We start from the raw sequence: 26943 nt of genomic DNA on the forward strand, positions 1-26943 counted from the left end.
AATTGGGAGTGAAGGTGGGAAGGCCTATCAGAATCAGCTTTTCAGAGCACCCACTTCTTCCAAAGATTGCGATGCTGGCATGGCAAAAAGGTGGAGAACCAAGAAAACAATGAGATATAAATAATGCTAAGAATCTGAAGGGCAAAAAAGTTTTAAAGGCAGTTCAAGTTTGATGTTTTTCAGACAAGAAAAAAGTAAACCACATGTCTCAAATGAGCTGGATAATGGTTTGAATTTCTTGAAATACCAGAAAAAACACGTTTCAGCAAGTCTGGAGTTGGGAGCTAATGAATTAGAGGTTTTAGTCTGTAAGTGCTGTTTTTTCCTGTTTTTGTTGACCTACAGTAGAAGGCCACAGGAGGCAGCTGCTGATTATTAATTGCAGGCTTGTTAATTGCTTTAGCTCAGATATGACTAATGAAGAGTGTGTGCCTCTGTCCCTCCCTTTAAAGTTTTAGGTCACAAATTCAAAAGCAGTAACTTGAAGAAAGCAACTTTTATTAAAAAAAATTATTTCATAAAAAGTACTAGAATGAATACATAGATAAGGCATTTTAAAATGGTTCTTCTGCTTTAGACTGTTTACTGGCTCCATTGTAGCTCTGCTCTGGTAAGGGCCTCCAGAAACTTCACTGTGTGAAGTCTGGCCTCATGGGAAGGGGTTTTTACTGTACTGAAAGGAAGCCAGATGAAGCCGAGATTTGAAGCGCTCAGCTTCCAGTTCCCGGAAGAAAGCATCCTCATCGTTCTGTGTTATCATGTTCTGCAGCTGCTGAATTTCCTTCTCCATCTTAGATCTCAGCTCCCTCTTCACCTTATGTAACGTCTAAAAGAGAAGTCACATCCTGTGATTCGCAGCATTCATCCAGGCCCTCTTATGTTTTTATTCCCTCTCAACCTTCCTGCTCGTGGCGCTCCACCAATAATTTTAATAATTTTAGCAGCTCTTACAGAGACCTGAACAGGTAACGTTAAAATCATAGGATAAGTATCTTAGATCATGGATGGGTTTTTTAATTAGTATTCTCTCTACTCCCCTGAGAAGGGATAATAAAGTTTAATGTAAATAAATGATTTACTGTTAATTATTACCTGGGCCTGGGATTTCTCTCTAGTTTTGAGTTCTTGACGTTCTTGTGCTATGGCATCAGCCAGCAAAGAAAACTGTTTACAGGGAAGAAAAAAAACAAATCTTAATGTTTGTAGTGCAAGTGTAATAAATCTTATATTTAACAGCCATAGGCTTAAAATCTTTATTTAAGGAGGTAGGGTGAGATGGACTCTGTACAATGGTCAAGCACTAGCTTATTTTATCTTAAAATGCAATCTTTAAAGTGAAGTCAGTCCACCTATAGTGCAAAGTTCTGAGTGGACTTTTATTGTTCAACAGACAAAGCTGGCTTCTGACACAGGTGGTCAGCCTTAAGCATGTGAAAATATAAGGCAAGTGAGCTCACCTGGTCTTTATAATAGTTCTCCATTGAGTCCAGTTCATTCTGGTGCTGTCTCTTTTGTTCATCTCGCTTTTCTTTAGCATAGTTTCTCAGGTCCCGTAATCTTTGCTTCTGAATTTGTAAACCTTCTTCAAATAGTTTCTTAAATAACTGTTATTTAATCATAAAAACAAAACTGTGTCACTGAGGAATATAATCATTTTGACCAGCTAGAGATACATACTGCTTGTATTTCACAAAGACTTTTTAAGAACAGCTTTATTGAGATACGGTAGTTTTTAGTTTATTCAGAGTTGTGCAACCGTCACCCCAAAAAGAATCCCTGTACCCATTAGCAGTCACTCTCCATTCTCCCCTCCCCCTAGCCTCTGGCAACCACTAATCTATTTCTGTCTCAATAGATGGGCCTGTTCTGGCCACTTCATATAAATGGGATCATACAGTAATATGGTCTTTTGATTCTGGCTTCTTTGACTTAGCGTAACGTTTTCAAGGTTCATCCATTTTACAGCATATATCAGTACTTCATTTCTTTTTATGGCTGAATAATATTCCATTGTATGGGTATACATTTTATTTATCCATTCATCAGTTGATGGGACATTTTGGGTAGTTTCTCCTTTTTTTGCTATTATGAATAATGCTGCTATGAACATTTATGTACAGGTTTTTGTGTGGCTGTATATCTAGGAAGTGGAACTGCTGGGTCATAAGGTAACTCTGTTTAACCTTTTTAGAAACTGCCAGACTGTTTTCCAAAGCAGCTGCACTCTTATAATCCCACTAGCCCCCTGTATGAGGGTCTGAGCTTTCCACCTTAAACAAGTTATTTAACCTCTGAAAGCCTTAGGAGTGTCCTCCGCTGGAAATGAGCATAACAACAGTAGAACCTACTTCAGAGCATTCAGTTAACTATAATTACTACAGTGTTTTACCCTCGAGATAGCAAGTACCTTGTGGATACACCTCATAGGACATCTGTTCCCATCATTCCTGATTTTATGTGGAATCCAAAACCATCTAATCACACCTGAAGTTCCTGACTCCCATAACATGCTCCCAAAGCACTAAAGCAGTTGTCCTGGGAAACTGCTATGTGCAGGAGGTTACAGTGAATTCAGACTTCCCACTAAGATGAAGGCAGTGCAGACTGAGAATGCACTGTGGTAAGAAACGGAAGTGTGGACAAGTAAGAAGTCTCACTGTCAGCATTTTAGGACTAAATTTGGATTTTGGATGCAAATTATGACAAGAGTCGCAAACACAGGAGAGCCCTGAAAGTTTACAACAGTAAAATTTACCTTTTTAACAGAACTGGACAGAAAAACAGTATTTACCATTTCTTCCCGGGTCCTCATTCTCATCATTTTTGCACGCAACTGAACTCTATAGTCATCATAGTATTTGCGGGCACGAACAATCTGCTGCCGATTTTCTTTTATCTTTGATTGAGTCAACCTCTGTCTATTGATGCGATCCTTGAAGTCTTGCTAGGAAGAGGAAAAAGAGGTTAAGGACAAGAGGAAGACAGACTCCAGGGTTCTCATCTGCCCTGCTCCCCATCATGATGCCTTCGAAGTCAGGAGCTGAGTCTGGAGGGCCAGTGGCCTACAGCCTGGGCCTAGAGGGTGCAAGACTGTTGGCTCCCAGAAGTCCTCCAGCCTTTGGCAGGCCTGTCACCTTGATGGGCCTCAGTCCCAGGAGCAGCCCTGACAAGTCCTTACTGCTGAGAGAGCAGCGATGATCCTGAGCACTCCTGAGGGATTCCAGGGTCTCATCTCCCTGCTCCACCAAGGGCTTGCCTAAGTCACACCAGATGCCAGCTTAAAAGGAGGAAAACTGCACTCTTAGACTTTCAAGCAAAGCTTGAGTTTCCAAGAATATTTAATTAGGCCAAAACTAGACAGCATTAAAATTGTTTTCTTCCTCTTCCCCAGTGGGAAGGGGGCTTATAAACCTTTGAACTCTGTTTCTTCATTATGCAGTTGGACAATACCTGCACAGTAGTGAGGATGAAATGAGGTCATATACATAAAACTTCAACTAGGTGTTCTTTTTCTTCTCCCCCTACCAAGGTACCACGTGTGTTCTTGAGATGGCTTCCCCTTATTTCTCTGGAATTGTATGGAATTATACTTCTTGCGACTTCCCTCTACCCCACGCTCAACCAAAGGTTTTTAAATTTCTTCCTTTGCCATACTGTCTCTGTCTTCTCCCTTCAGTATACTCAACAGAGGATAATGTGCTAAGTACAGTTCCCAATCCAAATTGTAACTGTTAGCTGCCGTCGAGTCGGCCCTGAACGAATGAAATGCCGCCTGGTCCTGTGCCATCTTGAGGAGTGGACTGTTGTGATTCAGAGTGTTTTTACTGGCTGATTTTCAGAAGTAGATTGCCAGACCTTTCTTGCTAGTTCATATTAGTCTGGAAACTGTGCTGAAATCTGTTCAACATCATAGCAACACACAAGCCTCCACAGCCCTCTTGGTAGGTCACCCATGATGTGCACTGACTGGCTGGGACTCAAACCCAGGTCTGCTGCATGGAAGGCAAAAGTTCTATCACTGAACCACCAATGCCTCTGGAATTACAATGGAAGTTGGTAAACTACTCAGCTCTTTGCTTGAAACCTGAGAAAGATGGGGGAAGGCAAAAAGCACTAAGTTACAACCACCTGGCACCCTGAAAGGTCTGTGGAGGTTCAGAGGCAGATCTGAATTAAAAACTCAACCTGGCTCCTTACTTACAGTGGGACCCATGGCAAGTTGTTTAACACCTCCCAGCCTCACGTTCTTAATTTCACAGGAAACAGCTACTCCACTATATTACTATAAAGACTAAATGAAACTGTATGTAATTTTTTGAAAGTCCTAGATGCTTCCTCAGGCAAGTGTTACAGGAAAGACTGTGAGACTACTGTCCAGCTAGTACAATAAGAAAGATAATTAACTTATAAATTCAAAATTACAACACCAACTTGCTCTTGACATACCAGTCTCCTGTTATGTTCATATTCTTTCTTGACAAGGGCAGTAAGGAGGTCGTGCCTTCTTAAGGCTTCTTCTATCTGTAAGGGGGACACACGGGGAAGGAGGTTAATGATGTTGTTCGCTAGACTCTCAAGGATAAGCTCCTCCTTTCTGCTTTATATTCCTACTTATCTTAAAATTGAGAGTAACTTACTTCATCCTGGAGTTTCTTCTTTGATCGATTTTCTCCATATGCATCTTTTTTGAGCTGTTTAACCTGTGCAATTTGCTGTTTCCACATTTTGCTTAGTGTTTGGTCAGAAACAGAGAGAAATGGAAACTGCTCCAGCATCAGGGGCAGGAGGCTCTGTTCGTTTACTTTCACTGTAAAGTAAAATGAGATCCTCAATCTGAGAAACTTGCCAACAGCTTTTTACAAGAGCTCTTATCCCACCTTCCTGGTAGATCAAAGCTTATCTAAGTGATGTGGTTCCGATTCTGAAATGAATAATTCTAAATGTATATATTATTTCTGCATTCCTTCTTTGATCAGAGTAAGCCAGTTACTACTAGTAAGGATGAAAATAAGCTCAATAGTTCCGTCTGATGACATGCTGATGTGGCAAAGGCCATCCGAACTGCTTGGCTGCCCCGGTGCCTGTGGATGGCGATGCTGTGGCAAAACGGGGCTCCTCAGCCCTCTTGGTACGCTATGCCTAGAATAAAAAGTGTCTGTCTAATAGGACGTAGTTGGGAAGCCAGCAGCCTCGCATTTCACGTGGCCTGGTTCTCCTTGTAATGAACTCTCACTGGCACCAACTGTCAATCTAACAGGAGCTGCACGAGCCATCTGCTTGCCTTGGAGCATCCTATTCATTCTACCAACTTCCCAGAAACAAAGGCAACCAGAGTGAGTGAACACAGAGTGAGGCCACCACCAGAGCAGCAGGTGGTGGTCCTGGCATTTCCTCTGGTGCCAATAGATAGGGCTCCCTGAGGTACTGCCTCATGGAAGAGTTTTCCGTCTTTATAGAAGTCCAGCCATATGGCAGTGATAAAAGTGGGAGCTTTCTCTAGCTAACATGCATGTTGGTTTTCAGTGCTGTGTCCCTGGAATGTAGCACATACTTTCAAATGTTGCCAGTTTTCCATAAAGGACAATTTTGTGGTTCTTACTTGGAACTTCTTTATTTGGCTTTGGGAAGCCACCTCTTGGACTTGGAGTTGTGGTTTTTCTAGAGTAAATCTTCCAAGGCTGACAAGGTTTTGGCGTTCCTTTATGAACAGCTTCTCTGTATGTTTTTTCCTTAGAAGCAGATAAAGAACAGAATAGAAATGAGAGAGAGGTCTAATAACTCTTTCATACATCAACTTCAAACTTCAAATTTCTAAATTCTGGTTAACATTCAAGGAAGTTAAAAAGCATCCTTTGGTCCCAGATAGAAAGGGAAAAAAATGCACAACAAAACTCAATTTCCTAAAAAAAGTCAGACTTACTGGACTGAGAGAGACTAGAGGAACCCTGGGACTATCAACCTAAAACATCTCTGAGCTTGGAACTAAAACCTGGTGGTCACCTGTCATCCAAACAATAGACTGGCTTGTAAAAGAAACAACAGCACCCTTGACTACTGTGCTCCCTTAAATAATCAACTGTATGAGACCAAGTGGTCAACATTTACCCTAAAACAAACATGAGAAGCTAAGGAGGGGCAGGGAAGCTAGATCAATGGAAACAGAACAGAAAGAACGGAAATAGTGAGAATGTTGATGCTTCACACTGTGAAAAAGGTAACCAATGTCATGGAACAAGCTGTATAAAAATGGTTAAATGGGAACCTAATTTGCTACATAAACTTTCACCTAAAACACAATAAAATATTTTTTAAAAAATAAATGGCACATATTTAAAAAAAAAAAAAAAAAGCACACTTTGGTCTCCGCCATCCCTTGGAATTTGAAAAAGCGCTTAATCTTTTTCAAGTTTCATAGTCACCACAGTCCCAGACCCTAAATACAACCACTAGTAATGTTCTGATGTACTTGCTGCTTTGTCAGCTTTTCTCTGGTAGGTTAACAAATTCTTAAAACAGTGCTTAGTTGTAACCATACTGTATTTTATACCCTATTTTGTTCATTAACGTTTTAGAATAAGCATATTTCCCATGGTTTCACTTAATTTCTGTAACCATCCTTTTGAAAAGCAATGAAAACTTACGCTTCAGGTTTCTTACAACCAGGTATAGAGCAACTGGGATTTTCTAGTGTCTTCTCTTACTCTCCTATAACTTTGTCACTCTAGACTATTTTTAAACCCTTGGTGAACTAAGCAACAGAAATCCTTAAAACTGATAGACGGTTTAGGGAAGGGAAAACGCTAGTTCTTCTTACCACATTTGAGCAGCTTGGCTACTCCAAGAATAAGTTAAAAGAGAAAATCCTACATCGTGAAATCCTGCCTTTTCTTAAGGAGCTAATGATTAAGGCCCTGTTGGTTTGTTTTTCCTTTTAAAAAGATCATCTCTACTTTCCACTGATCTGATCAAATGGCATTTACTACAGCGGAGACTTTTACCCACTGTTTCTTCCTGTTCGTCATTTATCCCTAGAGGTCCAATATTCTCTTGAACTTTATTTCTTCTTAGTTCCCTTTCAAATGCTTCACTTATTGCCTAGAGGAGAAAAGGTCATAAATGATATTATTAAAAACATTTACAAATGAAAAACAGAAAAAAATCACCTAGGAGCCTGCAACCCCCGAGATATCAAGCTCATTCACTTTTTTCCTTTCAGGCTCTCTGACATAAATATACATTATTTTAACAAAGCTGTAATTGGGACATAAAATGAAATTTTAAGTGCATTAATTTTTGTTCTACCAGTTTTTATCATTACTTTGACTCCTAAGTTGAAGTTACATGCTGAGTTCCATACTGAGTGGAAGGTGCACACTACTGGAAGACACCTGAATTAGTTTCAGTCTTTCACCATTATAAAGCACACTATAGCAAATTAAGTGTTCTAAATTCATGGTACATTTCTGAATTCCTATCCCACAGCAGGAAGTCTTCCTTGGTAATCATACCAGTCTCCTTGTTGAATCCTAACCACCTCTTCTCATGTCTGTTTGGGTACTTTTTCATCCTATTTGTAAGTCAAGTGGCCTGTCATATTTAATCCACATCAAATTCCCTTCATCTCTAAAGCTTTCTCTAAAAATACCACACTGATCTCGTTTTTATTAATCCACTGGACCAAGTTATTATAGTTTCATGAGTGCAAGTTTTACGTCACCTGATAGAAGGGCAAAAGCTAGGTCACAGAATTCTCTGTCATCCACTCGGCACAATACTAGATGCATCTTAAGCCTTGACTCAATAGCACGTTCACTGTAGCACCTGCCTGGGGGCACCTGGTATCGCCTGCTGCCCAACAGAGTTGGGGATGTACCTGTGCTCGGAATCGCCGGATATCTGTTTCTTTTGGTTTTCGCTGCTTTGTTCGCTCCCTATGGCATGGTTTGCGTCTGTTCACTGGAGAAGGAGAGAGCGAGTGGGATCTGTAGGGTGGCTTTCTAGACACGGCAAGTCCTGCAACACAGAGAGACGTAAACCATTGGTCCCCGACAGCCAGAACTGTTCAGTTAGAAACCAAATAGTTGGTTTTTAACGACTCCAAGAGACTGATGAGTGGATGTGCTAAATGTATTTTCTCCTATAACTAACTTGCATATTTAGTCACACCAATTAAACAGGCCAATGCACACAAAAATGTGTACTATCTCAAAGAAGTAGTCAGGTTCTATTCGATTTCAGGTTGAAAATGGAGCAACACATGGAATGCCTGCTGTTCACAAAGGCCTAGTAAGTGCTCTTGGTGATGGAGGAGAATGGCAGAGAAAAGGTAAAAACCATCTGGGCAGTGCATGTGCTATCCTTTTATCTATCTAGGTCCTGAGGAAGTGGGATATAAATACAGATACAGATTTTACAAATATGTATAAAGCAGCATACTTACAAGCTAAAGTTAATCTAGTTTAGCATTGTCCAGGCAGTCCCGATTTTTCCCTACTTAGCAATTTAGCTCTCTTAATTCCACACTGCCTAAGAGATCTGACAATTTGCTTCTCTCCACAAACCTTTCTGTGCTCCATGGTTACAGAGGTACTTGGGCATCTCCTAGTTGTGAAGAAGAAAACTCCCTCTTTTGGGAGTGAAGGCCAGAGAATTCAAATTTTCTTTGACAGCTTTTATTTTTCCTTTCTCATTCTCTTATTTAAGTCTTTTGCATTCATTTTCAATTTTAAGTTATTAAGAAAACTGACCTGCATAATCTTTTAAATAATACATGCTTTGATGACATTTTAACTAAATCCATAAGAAATTCTTAGAAACTGAAGACCCAATTAAAACAGAATTTTAACTTAAAAGGTGTTTTTAAAACACGATATGATGTGTATGTGTGTAGTCCGGTTACTGGGTGAGGTCGCTGGAGATCAGCCAAGTCAAGCTTTAAAGGGAAGAGAGAGGTGAAACAGTTGAGAGGAGGGAAGGCAGTATCCTTGAGGGAGTAAAGAAACAACTGAAAAAGTTAAGAAAATTCTAGATTAAGAAACAGACTTATTTCTAGAGAAACAAGGGATGACCAAAGTGGAGAAAATATGCAGAATTTCAGTGGGTGGAAGACAAGATAACTGTTTGAGTTTGGACAGCAGAAGATCAAAGGGCAGCAAGTATCTGCAAGGATGGGGCAAACCAGAAACTGTCACGCACTGCTGATCCGAGTACAAACTGGCACGATCACTTTGGTGAGCAATGTGGCAACCCTGGAAAGTGTCAACCCCAGGATTCAGCACTTCTACTAGATGTAGATGCCAGAGAAACTCCTGCACATATTACAGGCTGTTCATCGCAGAACTGTTTATGTAAAATGGAAATAATCTAAATGTCCATCAACAAAGGAATGGACAGACAGTGGTATATATACATACTCATGGGATGGAGTACATTGTACAGACTTAGTTACACAGCAGTTAAAATGAATGTACTGAATCTGTAAGTATCAACATAGATTTAAAAAATAATGGTAACAGAAAAAAGCAAGTTGCAGAATAAAATGTAGAGTATCTACATAAATTTTTACAACAATAGCATTATTTAGGCAAGTAATATATGAGCTGTTAAAGTATAAAACAGAGATAAGAGAAAAAGATACCAAATTTGAGATAGTAGTCTCAGTGAGGGGGTAAAAAGAACAGACTGTGGGGAGGACTAGGATTTCAACTCTTATTTCTTAAACAGAAAATGTCTAAAGTAAATGTAATTGTTAACATCTGCTACTTCTAGATGGTGGAGATACAGGTGTTTGAAATTATTTTTTGATCTTTTTATATATTTCTGAAATATTTAAAGTGAGAAAAAAAGAAATTCATTAAACACGAGTGGAACTGCCCAGGTGGTTCACTTGGATGTCCACATTCTAAACCTCTATGGGATAAATACCTGGGATAGGTCTCTCTGGGATAAGTACCCGGGATAAGTGTCTCTGGGATAAGTACCTGGCCTTAGCTTCTTTGGCCCATAGTCCATGATGCTATCACTGTACTGAGACAGTGTCTCAGCACTTCCACTTTCCACCTCTCCATTCTCCACCTCTTCATTTCCAGCACCAGCATCCTCTTCTTCATGTTCAGTCTTTTCTTTAATTCGATCACCCAGGGCACTTTTTAACATCTGTTAAGAAAATTATTTCCAACATCTTTCACTGACTTCAGAATGCAAGTTGGTAGGAGTAGCCAGATATAACCTTTAAAAAACTTCCTTTAAAAATTAGGTGCTAATAACATGTTTTCAGATACTACGTTTTTAAACAGTGTATATCAACGCTACTGACTATTCAGTCTCAATCAACTTTACAGTCAGTCACACAGGGATTCAATACATTTATTCAATGATACCCCAAAACTATAATATTGTACTTTGTGAGAATCAGTGATCCATCCACCTGATTTTATACCTGATCTGTTTTTAGTAACAAAGGGAAATGACATAGATATATCTAAAGATAAACTGTTTAATGTTAACATCTACATTAAATGATTAAGTTAGTTTTCACCAGAATTCAGTAGTTTGGGTAAATCTGTACAAGATTTGGTTATATCACAAAAGGCTGGGAGATCGTTGTTCATGCTGTGTCCTACCTCCTTGAATTATGGAATATTTTCACAGTAACTAAGACACAACTCATTCTCCAGTACCCTAAGTTTAGCTTCCACCTTCAGTCGGGGGATCATTTAAATGTTCACCATCCCATGGGAATCTCAATGTAGATAAAAAACGAGACTTACCCAATCTAGTTCAGAGAGCCGCTGAGAGAGTTTCTCGGATACTGCGTGCAATTCTTGTTCCGTTAACGTCCTTCTTAGCCTCTGGGGAAAAGGTGAACCCCAGGATGAAACTGCAGATCTGTTTTCATGTCTGTAAAGAAAGTGACGATGTGATATTTAAGTACCCAAGTTTGCACAGTTGAAAATAACTGCAATACATGCTTTAAAAAATATTTCATACTGGTTTTCACAGCTAAAATCGGAGAGTACACCTTTTACTCTTCAAATCCCTTTGCAAGCAGACTGTAAACACTGAAGTCTGCAGTAACGTTACCTGCTTCCTTTGGGAAGCCTCCTTGTCCTGGGGCCTTGGACCTGAGCTGAACATATTTCCTGTTTGCTATTTTTAGGCAACTTGGAAGTTGAGAAAACGCTATCATCTGGTTCCTATTAAAAACATGAAAAAAGTTGATTTGAAAAAGCTACAAAGAAAATACATACAAGTAAGAACTTCCAGGTTTGCGTGTGTGTGTATCTATGGCACAAAGCTAGGTCCCTTCATTCTCTGTTTTGTTTTTAAGTGTATTTTTCAAAATACCCCACTGACACCCAATGCCAAAGGAATGGAGCAATGTCTACAAACTTGTGCTGAGAGAAAATGTGTGGCTCAGGAAGAGTACAACAAGTCAAGATACCATTCTTGAAATACAGAGGCAGATGTTCTCAAACAAAAAAGTCAGAGGTTACAGCTACACCTGGACAATGAAAGAAATGATTAAATCACAGGTGCAAAGTATTCATGTCATTATCTTTCCTATCAAAGAATCAATGTACACTGTCTACAATTAAAACAGTTAAAGAAATCTCCTAAGATGAGTATAAACTCTCAACATTTTTAATAACTTATTTTCTTAATCTTAGACTATGGAATCTTTTGGAAAATGTTCCTTGTGGTGAAGAAATATTTATTTGATGTCTAAAGATCCCTTCTGTTTCACGTCAGTATCTTTTTCTTCTATTAAGTAAAAATAAATTTAGTACTTTTCAGTAAATAGCAACTATAATATGATCTCATTAAAAAAACTTTTTATTGAAGGTTAAGTATAAAACTCAATGAATTATTTCAAAATGAACACTCCCATTTAACTACCAAATGGTCAAGAAATAGAACACTACCAGCAATTCAGAAGCCCACCCACCATCCCCCTACCACCTGGTCAAAGGTAACCATTATCCTATGATCCGATTTCCCTCTCTCTTATCCGCCTACCCTCCTATCTGACACATACACAGAATGTTTAGAATGATGGTCACCTAGTGCTAATGATGCTTATTTCATCTTTGTACTTCTCCTGCATTGTTTTATACATAAACAGCTGTTCTTTCTAGAAAGATGGAGGACAGGATGAGTGTATAAAAAGAGGGAACTTTTTTCCAAAGGAGAAGAGTAGAGGCAAATAGGCCAGAGAGTACCAGTGGTTAATTCTAGATAAGTGGGAAGATGGATGGATGGTTCTTATTTTCTTTTCCACACTTTCTTAGAATTTAAAAAATTTTAATTCTTCAATTAAGGACATACAACATGGGTTCTGAAGCCAGAGCCTTGAGTTCAAATCCTGGCTCTATAATAGCTGTGTGACCTCAGGCAAGTATTTAACCTGTCTACATCAGCTTCCCCACAGGAAAGGAAAAGAGTATCCACCCAGAGTTGTTGGGAGGAGTAAATTATTCAATAGGTGTAAAGTACCCACGACTGTGCCTGGTACAAAATAAATAACATGTGTTGGTTCTCATTAGTTCCCTTTTCATACATTCATCTTGTCCCTATCTTCCTAGAACAAGAACAAGCAGGTGTACGCAGAGTTGATGTGAAGAAGTACAATGCTTTAATTAATGGAATACTCTTGACTGCTCTTCTGGCAGAGACCTCTTTATCTAGACTTCTATCCAATTAAAAGCAAGCTTCTCCATTTACCGCAGAAAATGTCGCAGGCTCTCCAGTAGAAATCCCGGCAGACAAGCAGTACTCCTTTCCTATGGGGCAGGGCGCTCGAGGCTCTGACGGGTGGTGGGGTGGATGTAAACGGATGGCTGACCGAATAGGCTCCCCTAGCTTCCTGGCACTTGAAGTCATACTCACTGAAGGAATTTCCACTAACAGAACAAATTAAAGTGGACATTACGATGAAACTTCTAAGAAATAAATCATATATACATACACATACCTATACAAACATGTTCGCACACACCACTTAGAAGTATGTTTTAAACTTGATTTAAAAAAAAGAGTACTCAAAAAACAGTTAACCTGGGAAGTCATCCTTAGTAAATAAGTAGGGATATAGTTAAATCAGGAAGAATTTAATTCTAATTTTACTATCATAAAAACATTCCCTGAAAAGTAATCGAAAGAATGCAAAACTGGAAGCAACTTAACTGGCCTGAAGAATGGCTATGTAAATCATGGCTCAGCCATCGGGAGGAAAAGCAGTTAGCTATTGATAATGATTTTATGTAATACTATCACATGAGAATGCCAGAAGAAGGAACATTTTCCATAAATAAATAAGGAACATTTTTCCAAGTTACTGTATTACTCACTAATAATTTGAAGACCACCAACTGATATACTAACGTATCAGAGACTCTTATTGTCCTAAAGCAGAAATCAGGGGTAGTAATTAATAGCAAACATTTACAAATAAGGCCATGTAAAACCAAGAGAGTCACATGAAAGTACAGAGCAGCAAAAGTAAAAAAGCTACTAGGAACAGGAATTGTCCCAGGAACTACTGTACCCAACTCACAGCAACAGTCTCAAGAACTAATAACCCAGTACTACTCACTGTCTTCAACAAAGGCTGTCCTGCTGCTGGACAAAATACTAGACTGGGGGTTCAACACTTCTTCATGGGATTTAGAACTTGGTGAGGTTGTGGCTTTTTTAGATTGTACTTCATTAGAATCTTGGGCACCTACAAAAGAAAATACTAAAGATAATTTTTTTTTTAATTATCAAAATAATTTGCTGAATGTTCAACTGGAAGCCTAGAGTTTTGAACTCAGGGGATAAAAATTTCAGGAATGACACAGAGCTATGCTGGTCAGATTGCTTGCAATACTATTACTTTTAATAACTACAAGCAAGGTGCAGTTCTCTAGCCCAGAATCATTTACACAACTTAAAAGCAACGTTTTACACTATCTTTCACCACTTTGCTTTAGGAACAATAGGTGCCAGAGATTCCTGAACTACGAGTCTTGGCTGGTACTACAGTCAAAGATTTATAGTCCAGAAATTGAGGCCTGAATGAGATGCCTGTGCATACGTATGATGGAGAGATCTGATGTCTCAAATCCAAACATAAAAGGAGGCTATCATAAGCCCTTTATAAGCATAGTCTGGCTTCTCATCCTTTTCTCCTTTGCCTTAATCACATTGTTTTTAAACACAGTTCCTTATCTCTTGTCAGAGAATCTACTTAAATGGTCGCACCTTTCCACATGGCACCTGATATCATAGAACACCATTCCTAAAATCACTTTCCCTTCCTTCCCCCGTCGATCCACTGGACTATTCCTTCAAGAAACATTCTTGTATTACTTGACTCTGAGTACTCCGTTACTTTGCCTATCCCGATGGCAAACTATGTCTTTGGTATACTGTCTGACTTAAGTTTTTGGACATAATTCCCTGGAAGGCGGCATCTATTCCCTGGAATCAGAGCATTAGTACGGAAAGAGATTTCAGAGATGGTTTAGTCCAATTCTCTAATTTTGCACTTGGAGAAACTGGGGCTCAGAAAAGATAAGGGCCTGTCCAAAGTCCCACAGCCAGTAGCAGGGTCTGGATGGGAATGCAGGCAACTTGATTCCCAATTTAATGCATTGAATTCTACTCTGGCACTCTCATTCTTTCACTTAAAAAATACAGACTTCTTGTGGGCCTGGTGTTTTCCTAAGTTTGGGGATACTAAGATGAATAATTTTACTACATATTTCACTTATCTCCTTTATTTATTGGTGGCCTCCACAATGAGACATAGGCTCCACAAGGACAGGGATTTGTGATTTTTTTGGTCACCACTGTGTCACCACTGCGTGGCACAGTGAAGGCATCCAATAAACATCTGCTGAATGAGTATGACGTGCTTTCTGTCCCTGGAACTCAGTTTACACAATAGACAAACTATAAGGTACCATCCAGTGCATGAATGGTATTAGAAATAACGAGAGAAAGCCATACTGTAGGAACCCAGAGCCTCAGAGCCTGGGACAGGTGGAGAAGGCTGGGCATGGAGGGTGAGTTTTCTGGGAACAGAAAGGGAGGAAGACGATTCCAGCAGAGGGAGCAATATGATGCCAGAGAAGAGCATGGCAAGCATGGTGGGCAGGTCAGGGAGTCAGGTAGCTGGAGGAAGGGCAAAGTGGGAGGTTCAAAACCAGGGCCCAAAAGATATTCAGGTCTACTGTATATAAGCAGTAGGCTGTAGGAAATGTGGCCTGAAGCCCAGAGGGAAAATTGCCGCTGGGTGTACAGACTTAGCAATTGAAACCGTAATGAGTCACCCTAATTCAGGAAACCGCACTTAGGGGGTATTCCAAAAGCATGACTAGACTGTAAAGCTGTATCCAGAATTCTCTTCCTTGGGTATTAACCAAAACCCAACCAGTTGCCATTGAGTTGATTCTGACTCATGGCCGCCCCATGTGTGTCAGAACAGAACTGTGCTCCATAGGATTTTCAATGGCTGGTTTTTCAGAAGCAGATCACCAGGACTTTCTTCCAAGGTGTTGCTGGGTGAACTCAAACCTCCAACCTTCTGGTTAGCAGCTGAGCTCATTAACGGTTTACACCACCCAGGGACTCCTCCTAGGGTATCAGGTCCCACAAATTACATGACAAACTTGCATCTACTTATTTACTTGGACTTAACTGCCATGTGCCTGTCACTCCCACTTGACTCTATTTTAGATAACTGTTCATAGTGGGTAAAGATGGTATTCTGGAATTTCAATTCTGATGCCCAGTTACGGCTCCATCCTTCTCACCTTTAAACATTCCAAAGTATGATTATTACATTTCACAGCCCTATATTGAGTAATAATAATTGCTATTTACAGTTTCAACTACTCACCATTACTTCTTAGAGAAAAGGTATGCGCTGTATCCCCAAGTCTAATTAATTCACCAGTGGACTCTGCTTCATCTTCATCCCAAGAGGGGCCCAGCGCCTCTGATGACAGGGAGCACCTGGAAGAGTTGACTCACTCAGGGCCCAGCCTGATCACGAAGGACCTTGCCAGAGCTGCTCCCCGAAGCCCGTCTGCAGGGGGGTTCAGATTACTCATTGTTATGCAGAAAAAGGGAAAGACTCTCTGCGTGCTGAGAATCACTTCTTACTGCCTATCTGTTTTTACTGATATATGAATGGTGGACACACCTGTGTATAAAACATCAAGGATTAAATGTATACGAGGACACACCCAGAAAAAGGGGACCACTGGTTACTCTAGGGGCGTGGGAGTAGAGGAGAGTGTCGGGGGTAGAACGTTAATTCTGCACTAAATACCCTTGTATGTTTCACTTTTGCAATTATTCCTTTATTTTAAATCCAATAATGAAAAATAAAGTCAAGAATTGCATCTTACGACAGTTTCTTCGGAGACACTTTCTCAACAAAGTACTATGCCTACAAAAGAAGGCACTGCCTGTATTTTTCAAACCATGACAAACTCCATAAAAATACTGAGAATCAGGTATTTAAAATGGTCATAGCATCATGTTCGGTCCGTAGTTAGCAAAGAAATGCAAATCAAACCAGTAATGACATAACACTTTTGTCTACGGAAGCAGCACAGATTCTGATACTGGATAGAAAGGGCCCGAGGGTGCAGTCACCTGGCACTTTTGTACTGTTGGTGGGTATAGAAATAGTCATGGCCTTTTTGGAAAGCAATCTGGCAGCTTTTATTAGTAGCTTTAAAACATTTATACTCCCTGATTCTGAATCTTGTCTAAAGATATGAAAAAATAAATAAATGTACTTATCACATTTTTTAATTAAAGAACAAAAAACAAACAAACAAAAAAAACCCAAGGAACAACAAACCTCTACTGAGAGGACTGGTTTGTAAACTATGCTGCACCCATGTGAATGCTGTGTTATACAGAGACTGTAAATGATCCTGCCCCTATATGAACAGTGTGTTATACAGAGAACGTAAACTATGCTGCACTCAAGTGAACAGTGTGTTCTACAGACAATGTAAACTATGCTGCACCCATGTGAATGGGTATCATACAGAGAACGTAAACTATGTTGCACCCAAGTGAATAGTGTGTTCTACAGAGACTGTAAACTATACTGCACCTATATGAATGGTGTGTTATACAGAGATTAAAAATGATTTTCAAAAGTTCAACAACTGGTGAAAAGACCTGATGTGCTAAATTTTAAAATACAGGAAATAAAATTATATAGATAATACGACTAAATCCAAAAAAGAAAAAGACATAGTAAAAAAAGACAGAAATACAACAAAATGTTAATAGCAGTTACTTTGTTTTGAATGGCAGATATCAATTTTTTTTTTTCTGATTCTTTTTTACTTCTCTGTACTCCCTACGTTTCCTGCAAGGACTATGAACTACTTTGATGATCAAGGGAAAAATGTAAAAATAAGTGGTGGTTAATGCTGAAAACTAAGTATTATATACAGCTCAAGATTCTTAAAATTCTCTCAGGTTTAAATATGAGGTTTAAAATATGAGAAGTTAGAGAAATTTTCACTTTAGCTTTTTTTTTTTGCAGCCATTCTGGCATACTGGGTGCAATTTTAAATCTTAATAGAAAGAAAAGGATCACTTGTTTTGATTAAATTCACAGACATCCCGTGCTACCTCCCAAAGGAAACTCTTTTCCATGATTCCTTAGTACTTTCTGGCTCTTCCAAAGGCACTCCTTGATGTGATTCTTTAAAATGCTGTTCAGTTTCACCTGTTTAGAATAAATAAAAAACAACAGCAACAAAAAAAACCCACTCAAGTCAGTATCACAACTTCTATATAGGAGGTGGGGATGTGAATCAGTGAGGCACCCCACCCGTCCTGGTGAACTGGGCTCTTGGGAAAGTGAAATAAGAAAGAACCGAATGATCGTCTGTAATGAGAATGAGTTTCCCGGGTGACTAAAAAACAACACAAGTGTTGCTTCAAAAGCAGGGTCTACAGTTGTATTAGCAATGCTTTATTTCTTAACTGTTAGGTTCATTTATTATTCTTTATACCTTTTTGTCTATCTGTAAGAGATGTCTGAGGCAGTCAACTGAGATGACTAGGATGTGGCTTCAGAAAAACATAATTGTGTTGACCCATCTCAAGCTCCAAAGCAGTTATGCCTTAGCCTAAGAAAAAAGGTTGATGACCACAGACCACATCAAAGCTTAGATGAAATTTTCCTTAAGTCTAGTGGTTATCAATCTTTTTTCTACCCCCAAATACCCAAGGGAGACATACTTTTACCAGCAGCAGAGGTACTAGGGCTATGATTTCAGGAGGTAGGTGGGTGAACCTGCTTTGATTCACTCACCCCTCTGGACATTCCCACCCTCATTTCTAGAGATTTATTGTTCAAACATCCATCCTCATTTTGTTCTATTTCTGAATTCAGAAACGCAACATTTGAATAACACTAGTTAACGTCTACTGTGAGCTAGGCTCAGTGCTAAACTATTTACGCACAGACTTATTTAACCTTCACAACCACCAGGAAAGGGTTTCAGATGAGGAATGGGATTTATTGACCTACAGATTATAAGTAATGCTTAGACATTGCTGATTCAGTTTAAGTAACCATAACCCTTTTGGAAAATAATACAGCAATGCTGATCTTCATAATTATCATTAAAAAACATAAGACCAAAATTTCATGCAAAAAATTGTTACAATTTGGGAAAAAGAGTAAAATAAAGACTATTTAGGCTGTCACAAACCTAACTATAGGTTGAGGACAGAAATACACAAATTCTTCGTGCTGACACCTTGACAACATTCAAATTTGTAACATAAATGGCAGTTCTGACATAGGAAATTTTAGCATAAGGCACAGCAAGCAATAATAGGATGATATATAATTGTAGGCAGAAGCTTAGCTTTCTATTTCTTTAAAGTAACTTATAAGCAACAGCCAAGTTAACAAAGGATACGACAGTCTAGGACAGAGAACTTTCAACCACTTGGGACAGTAAGAATTGGAAATTTACAATTAAATTATCTGCACTTTATCAAGTGTACTGTATTAATGATTCTACTTCCTGTGGGGGGAAAACGGTAAAAAGGGACATGACACAGTGTAAACCAAACCAAATTTTGATTCTTAAACTTACTTTTCTCGTGAGATGTTTCACTGCTGTGTTCTGTAAGGTACTCCAGCAACCCATCAAATATCTCTAGGAGATTCTTAATAGACTCTTTATCTCCTCTCACTATATTTTCTCCTGAAGACAGAATACAGAGCTATTAAAAATTTTAACCAAGAAATCTGGAAGCCTCATAATCTTGAAATGGGTAAAACACTGTGAAAACGCTGTTCAAGAATACAAGAATGATAAAAACTAACCCAGGAAAAACAGTATTATAAATATTTAAAAACATCAATTTCCTGCTGACTGATTATATCTGAAGAAACAAAGAGAGTAACCTTGAATACGGTGTTTGAAAATAATGCATTGGCACATTCCTTCCATTTTCAAGGAGCACAATATAAACTTTCACCCAAACCACAACAAAATGTTCAAAAAAAGAAGCACAATAACTGGACTAAAGAAAACATCCCATAGGAAGATTTATGCCAAAATAAAAAGCAGCTAAGCAGAATTTTACCAGGCTTGCTGCAAAAAATAGCAGATTGTAGGATACGACTCATAGATGGTGATTTGTTCAGCAGAAGATAGCCGCAGAGTAATATTTTTTAAAATATTTGTTGGGATACCTTGATATTTTTTCCTCCATATTTGTTAACTCCTATTCCGTCTCTATAGCTCTACCATTTTTTTATGACTAAAGCCTATTCATGGCTCCCTTCCTAAAATCTGAACCTGCATACAAACCCTTTCTAATTTCACCCGAGCCCTCCAACCTCTCCAGCCTCATCTCCCACCACATCCACTTTATACTCAAAAATTAATCTGTCACACGGGGTCGCTATGAGTTGGACGCGATTTGACCGCACACAGGAAAAAAAACAGCACAGAACTGTTGTTTTGTTAGTTGTCATTGAGTTAATTCTGATTCATGGTGACCACATGTATGCAAAGTAGAACTGTGCTCCGTAGGGTTTTCAAGGTTGTGATGTTTTGGAAGCAGACTGGCAGGCCTGTTTTCTGAGGCACCTCAGCATGGGTTTGAACTGCCAACTTTTCGGCTAGTACTCGAACACTTTACCATTTGTGCCACCAGGGGCTCCTGGCTCACAATAGACTGTTAAAAAAAGATGTTAAAGTTAAAATGTTGAATAGAAAAGGATCAGTAAGAGCATGGAAACCTGACATGTTTAACGTCAGCTAAAATGGATTCCACAGCCTGGACCCCAATCACTGTCAGTGTGGAAAGGAACTCTTGTCACAATCTGGGTGTCCCTTGGGAGATCATGCCCGGCATCCTCATGAGTTCAGACCAGTATGGGAGAGGCAGGAGAGAAAATCTGATGTTTGAGAGAATCAAGCCATTCATAATTTCAGCCATGATACAAAACAAACCTAAAACAGAGATTTGATGTTTTGCAATACTACTAATAAATAAACAGTGTTTGACAGTTGCTTTTTGTTTTTTCTGTTTAAAACAACTACCAGAAATCTTGTTTTCAAGCCCTGTATTTTTCTGGCTTAACAAGAGACACACGTCTACCCCAAGGGCATACTCAAGACTCAGTTTCCAGGATGGGGAACACCCTCTGCCAACCCAGCAACTGAGACTGCTGGCCAGAATGCAGTGCTTTATGGTGAAGACACTGCTTGAAACAGAACACAGCAAGCAGGAAGAGGGTACGCTGCAGTCTACCGTAAGAGGTAAGTTTTACAACTTTTCATGGTGTGAGTGTGATTTGTCGGGGGTAGCTCTGCATTCGAAAGTTCTATAAACATATACCACAAATACCAGAAACTGCTCTAGTCAAATGATAAAGTGATTCTAATCTGCAAAGGAACAGGGAAACTCTGGGATTATTCCTCAAAATGATTATCTCCAAATTGATTTACCACATTTTCTCACCTACAACTGTACTCAAAAATTTAAGAGAGTACTTTCTCTTTCCAAAAATTTGCTCTTGTCAATAGCAAACTGTTATTAAGTGCCATCGGGTAGATTCTGACTCACAGTGACCCTGTGTGACAGAAAAGAACTACTATAATCTTTCCAGAAGCAGATCGCCAGGTCTTTCTCCAGCAGAGTTGCTGGGTGCGTTCAAACCCACTTAACCGTTTCCACCACCGGGGCTCCTTCAATAGCCAATTAAGAGATGTAAATGACCTGTTGTAATTAACTTATCTCCAATTTCATCCTTCCCTTAACTACTGGCAGAGAATAAATCAACAGTATAAACCTTCTTTTAGTGATTGAAAGTAGAGTTTTGAATCCCTGAGATTCCCTTTGTTCATCAGCTCGAAATAATTCACTGAAATAATCCTCTTTTTCTCACTATCTATGAATATAGATATTTATTAATGTATTCAGTACATTTGGTTTTAGAATACAGCATGGTAGGCACACTTTGTTTTATTCTGGAAAATGGTTCAAAAACAGTTTATAGATTTAGTTTTTTTTAATACAGAATGCATTCACATGGTTCAAAATTTAAAAAGGTATACAATGCAAAGTCTCCCCCACAGGCCTGAAGCTCCCCTTCTTGGATGCGATCAGGGTTAGAGGTTTCTTGTACATGCTGCTAGAGAGTCCTTCTATGTGCAGTCCCCTGCATATGTATTCTCTCCCACCTTGGATTTTATAAACAGTAGCATACACTGCATGTTACCATTGTAACTGCACCACATGTTCCTCACACAACAATATACACTGGAGATTGCCCCACTGACGTGCAACACCGTAAGGAGCATCCTCAATCACTTTTTTCAGCTGCACAGTAGTTCGCTGTAGGAGCCGTCATAATTTATTTAACCAGTTCTTACTTACAGACACTTGGGTGTTTCCAATCCTTCGCTACTATAAGCAGCATGGTATGCTTAAAATAACAAAAGTAAAAAACATACCTCAAACTACCATCTAGGACACCTACATTACAGATCCAGCTCCATCAAAAGCTCAATGTTTGACTTTCCTGGATACTCTCACATGGATGATCACCTTAACTACACCAGTTGACTATCTTGGTTCAGTCTTGCTGTTCGGTCTACCCTGTAAACTTACTCATTTAGTTAAGTAAACAATGTTGAGGGTTCTAACACATTATTTTAGTAAAATCCATAATTATCTGATGGTTAAGTATACACTAACCTGTTATGTGAGACAAGCTGACCTGCAGGTAATCCAAGGCCAGTGAATCAATTACTGCTTGTACATTGTGTGCGTCGTCCTCCTGACTCCTGGGAATAACTATGAGGTCTGTAGGAAAAAAGTTACATAATTTTTACACCTGTAAGGGTCCAAGTTTCTAATCTATGCTTCTGAACAGGCTTCTGAGTAACCTCAATTGTTACAAAAGTAGGCTCTGCCCAAGCAGAACAGCCTACAAAGTCCAGAGAAAGTTCACAGAGCCTGAATTCCACACAGTAAAACGTTTGTTTATTCAACCACCATACATATGAACATGCTTTACAACAAGCACTATGCTAATGGAAGACAGAAGCCAAACCAAACTCGCTGTCAAGTGATCCCAACTCATAGCAACCCCATGTGCTTCAGAATAGGACTGTACTGCATAGGGTTTTCAATGACTGTAATCTTACAGGTATATCACCAGCCCTTTCTTCTGTGGTGCCACTGGCTGGATTCGAACCACCAACCTTTAGGTTAGTTGTTGAGTGCAAACTGTGCCACCCAGAGACTTTACAAAAGATTAAAAAAACAAAAAACCATTGCTGATGAGTCAATTCCAACTCATAGCAACCCTATGGGACATAGTAGAACTGGCCCCTAGGGTTTCCAAGGAGCGGCTGGTGGATTCCAACCACTGACCTTTCGGTTAGCAGTTGAATGCTTAACTACTGCGCCACTAGGGCTCCTCAGAAGATTAAGCAAAAAAAAACAAACCTGTTGCTGTCAAGTCGATTCTGACTCATAGCAACCCTATAGGACGGAGAACTGCCCCATAGTTTCCAGGGAGCGGCTGGTGGATTCCAACCACTGACCTTTCAGTTAGCAGCTGAATGCTTAACTACTCCACCACCAGAGCTCCTCAGAAGATAAAGCAAAAAAAAAAACAAAAAACAAACCCATTGCCGTCAAGTCGATTCCGACTCACAGCGACCCTACAGGATGGAGTAGAAGTGCCCCATAATTTCTAAGGAGCTCCTGGTGGATTCAGACTGCTGACCTTTTGGCTAGCAGCTGTAGGTCTTAACCACTAAGCCACCAGGGTTTCCTCAGAAGATAAAAGCATCCCAAAATCCAAGGAGATGCTAATACTCTGAGATAAAGGAGGCAAGACATGAGGTGAGACTTTAACCTCTAAATGTGGCTGCCTTCCCAGGGCAGCATGAGAGAAAAATAAGCAGCAGCAGGTATGAATGGAGGCGTCTTATATGTCCTTTAAAGAAGCCTATTGGGATTTATGGTAGAAAGGTTAAAAAGGTCAGTACAGACCAGTGTGGAAAGATTTCAATATCGAGTTAAGTTTGCAGTTTCATTTCTGGTATTGAGAAAGATGAATGTTTTGGGACAGGATGAAAAAAATATTTTAAAAGACTGGTCTAGTAACTATATGCCAAAAAGAATTAGAGACAGTTGAGACTAATACCAAAGATACCAGTTAGAGGCTATCCCATTAATCCAGGAAGTGAATGAGGACACGGACTCACGTAACAGTGGGAAAAGAAGAGAGACTACACAGTTTGTAGAGCACTTAGTGGTTATTCACAATTTACAGTGACAGAGACAGTAGAGGACTCTGTGGATAGGGGCTTTGAGAGAGTTAACCTGGGATACAGCAATATGATGTGGTATCCCTAGAAAAAATGAGCAAATCACAACTTTCAAGATGATTAAGACGTGTGAATTTATTCAAACTGTCTTCTTGGCAAATTAGGTTCATAAAATACATACGTCAACTCACATCTCTAATATTAAATTATGTAACAGGACCCAACAAGTTCCACTCACATTTAAAACCGCTGAAGGTACATTTTCAGAAAGGGTGTGGCTTTCACAAGGCATTGGGCATAATTACATACATTAAACAATGATTATCAAGAAAAGTCAAACTGATTTGATCAAGGCTGTTATTATGTGTGGATCCCTTGAGATAATCATTAAGGTAACGAATGCAATATTTAATTAGAAATAAGACGCAGACAAAGAGAAAATACAAGATTTCATAATTACCAAAAGATTTAACTAAAGGCACTAGAAACTTCTCGCCCAAACAATTACTGCTGTTTTTAGCATCCTTACCTGGTACCCTTTCTCCCAAAATTGATTGATAAAGAGCAATAAAAACGTTAGCATCACAGTCTTCAAGTGCATGTATCCGCAGGTGTATGTGACATTTCAAAAGAAGGTTATTGGCAATGGTTATCCACTCTGTTGGGAAAAGAAGGGAAAAGATCAACCTCAAATAGCATTAGCAAAAGTTATATACGTACTTTTAAAAACCAACAACCCCCCACCAAAACACTAAACTCTGTAGAAGATAAACAATTGGATAGTTATACGATTTCAAAGACCCTCCTAGGCATTTTTAAAAATATATTTAATTTTGAGGAATGACTTCCAGAAACCTATAATTTCAATGTAGTCAACACTTTGATGTAAATCCAATTTTTACTGTTGCAACCTGAAATCTTTGGTTATTTACCCATAGTTTTTTAAATTTTTTATTCTATAAACCTTACATAGGTGTTCTTTAGTTAAAACATATTTACAAGTATGTGGGAATACTATGTAACAGAAACTAACTAATGGATGATGCTTCACATTCCCAGTAGTATCGGATAGGTTTTTACTCAATTCTCTTGTGCAAGTCAGGATTTCTCTGGTGCGATTAACCTAAGCTGTGAAACACAACTATATTTTGTTAGTTTTTTTTATTATTATATTTGTTATATATGAAAAAATATGGTAACTACATAAAAACATCCCTGTATCCACCACCTAAGCTCAGAACTAGCACATTAGTAATTCTGTTGAAGTTCTTCATGTACCACACCGCCCTCCCAACTCCCCTTCCCCAAGATACTGCTGAGATTAGCAAAGTAGTTCAAAGGTTTCTTGATCAAAAGTAACTTAGAAAGCTGGAAATACTTGTTTCCTAAAATGATAAGCCATCAAGTGGAAAGCAGTATTATTCAGAATTAGATACATCTTCAATATGTTCTTGAAACAAATGAATATTATGGGGTGGTGGAGGGATAGAAACTTCTCTACTACTACAGCTTTCCTTCAAAGCACACCACTCCCTCTCCTCATTTCCCATGGTTAACAAAACCGTGACAACTGGTTTGCACGCTGTCCTGGAGAAAAGGCTGAAAGCGTCCTAGACAACCAAATCAACTGCCTTCCAAAAGCCGGTGCTAGACAAAGCCGGTAACTCTAGAGGGCACTGGAGAGAAAAAACTCAGGGTTTCGAACTGGTTGGTCCTCCTGTTGAGAATTCTGCAGTTCCAACCCAGATATATACTGAACCAGAATCTACACTTTAACAAGATCCCCAGGTAATTCTTACGTATGTTAAAAAGTAGATTCTGATCCAGTATACCTGCGGTGGAAATGCAAATTCTTAGTAGAGGGTCGAATAGGAACGAACCGGTTCGAGGCCCTGAAAAAACCACCACTATTCTACCCTGGCAGGCATCTTGGCAGATCTTAAGAGTGATATTCCTCAAAAGTTCATAGGCAGATATGTAATCTGAACAAGTGTGGGGTGACTATGGGAGTATACCTACGAGCAAAAAGGAAAAAAAAAAAAGTGTGCTACTCCTCAAAAGCTGAATACAAATGTAGGTACGGCCTCAGTTCCCACAATGCAAGGGTGGAAAGCACATCGACAGTGGCCAGATACTCCAGAGAAGTCCGGGGACGATCCTTTCTGACTACTCTTTTTGCGATCTGGACGCGGGTGTGTTGGCGGCCTTGTCAAAGGACCATTCTCTCCCCTACCCCAAATCGCTGCTCCACGGCCACGAAGCGGAGAGCGGTGCTGGGACGCTACCTATGCAGCCCGCGGACTGCGACAGGGTATCTGACAGAAGTCTCGCGGGCAGCCTAGACCTAGGTTCAGCTCGGCCAGAGGCCTCAAAATAAAATGGGATGCGCGTTTGGGGAGTCAGATGGCTTCACTCCACACACACCACGGCGCCAGACCGAGACTCACCCGCCTCTGAGCCGGCCATGTCGCGGAAGCAAGTCGCCGTCAAGCTCCCAGCCGGCCGCGCGGAGGACGGTGTCCTGGAAGGGCCGCACAGCACAGATACAGCAACGGGAGGAGGGGAGACGAAAAGAAAGTGTGGACAAGGAGTAAAAGAGGGAGGGACGTTAAAACGGCTTCTCGCTGCTGATTGGTCATTAGAGGATCCCCTTTCACAGCACGCGCCTCTCCGGCGGTTTGCGGGATCTAGATAACCTTCTCCGCGGGCAAGATCCCCCTAAGAGGTGCTTAGGTCGGTGGGTTTGACAGGTCGGGTCATCCACCCGCCTTGACCCGTCACCGGAGGAATTAGAACGACACTTCCGGTGAGATCTTTCGTTGTATATTCATCCGCCGACTGGGAAGTAGTGCGGCCGACTCACTCTGTGGGCGGGGGAGGCAGTCACGTGACAATGTCGGGGTTGGGGGGGCCGCTTCCCCGTGTCACTTGGTTATGGGTATGAGGGCCCTTTGGAGACGTAAACATCTCCAAGTGGGGACAGTGGGCTGGCCTGTACTGGTGGCTTGATTTTCTGGGCTGGACCTGGAAAACGATGGGGTGGACTGCTTAAGGTGTGTAAAGAGAAAAAAAGGCGAACTTAAGGAAGTACAGGATGGGG

General features: G+C 39.9%; 1 protein-coding gene across 2 annotated transcripts; it reads right to left on the reverse strand.

Annotated features, from left to right (window-relative positions):
- Window positions 1-481: 481 nt before the first annotated feature.
- On the reverse strand, window positions 482-26632 carry CEP95 (centrosomal protein 95). Of its 2 annotated transcripts, XM_004374426.2 has the most exons (20): window positions 26291-26632; window positions 24373-24501; window positions 22258-22365; window positions 19137-19247; window positions 17653-17749; window positions 15887-16002; window positions 13595-13723; window positions 12724-12902; window positions 11083-11195; window positions 10770-10899; window positions 9981-10155; window positions 7874-8013; window positions 7003-7095; window positions 5600-5729; window positions 4638-4807; window positions 4447-4521; window positions 2792-2944; window positions 1458-1604; window positions 1093-1164; window positions 482-826 (listed from the first exon to the last, which is right to left on the reverse strand). In XM_004374426.2, the coding sequence occupies exons 1-20, from the start codon at window positions 26307-26309 to the stop codon at window positions 650-652; spliced, it is 2463 nt and encodes an 820-aa protein (XP_004374483.1). In that variant the 5' UTR covers window positions 26310-26632; the 3' UTR covers window positions 482-649. The 2 variants fall into 2 exon arrangements, with proteins under 2 accessions (XP_004374483.1, XP_023585095.1); XM_023729327.1 differs by lacking the exon at window positions 13595-13723 and having other exon boundaries at window positions 26291-26631.
- Window positions 26633-26943: the final 311 nt, after the last annotated feature.

This window comes from Trichechus manatus, unplaced genomic scaffold (assembly GCF_000243295.1).
Source record: "Trichechus manatus latirostris isolate Lorelei unplaced genomic scaffold, TriManLat1.0 scaffold00028, whole genome shotgun sequence".
In the NCBI taxonomy this organism is placed as follows: domain Eukaryota; kingdom Metazoa; phylum Chordata; class Mammalia; order Sirenia; family Trichechidae; genus Trichechus; species Trichechus manatus.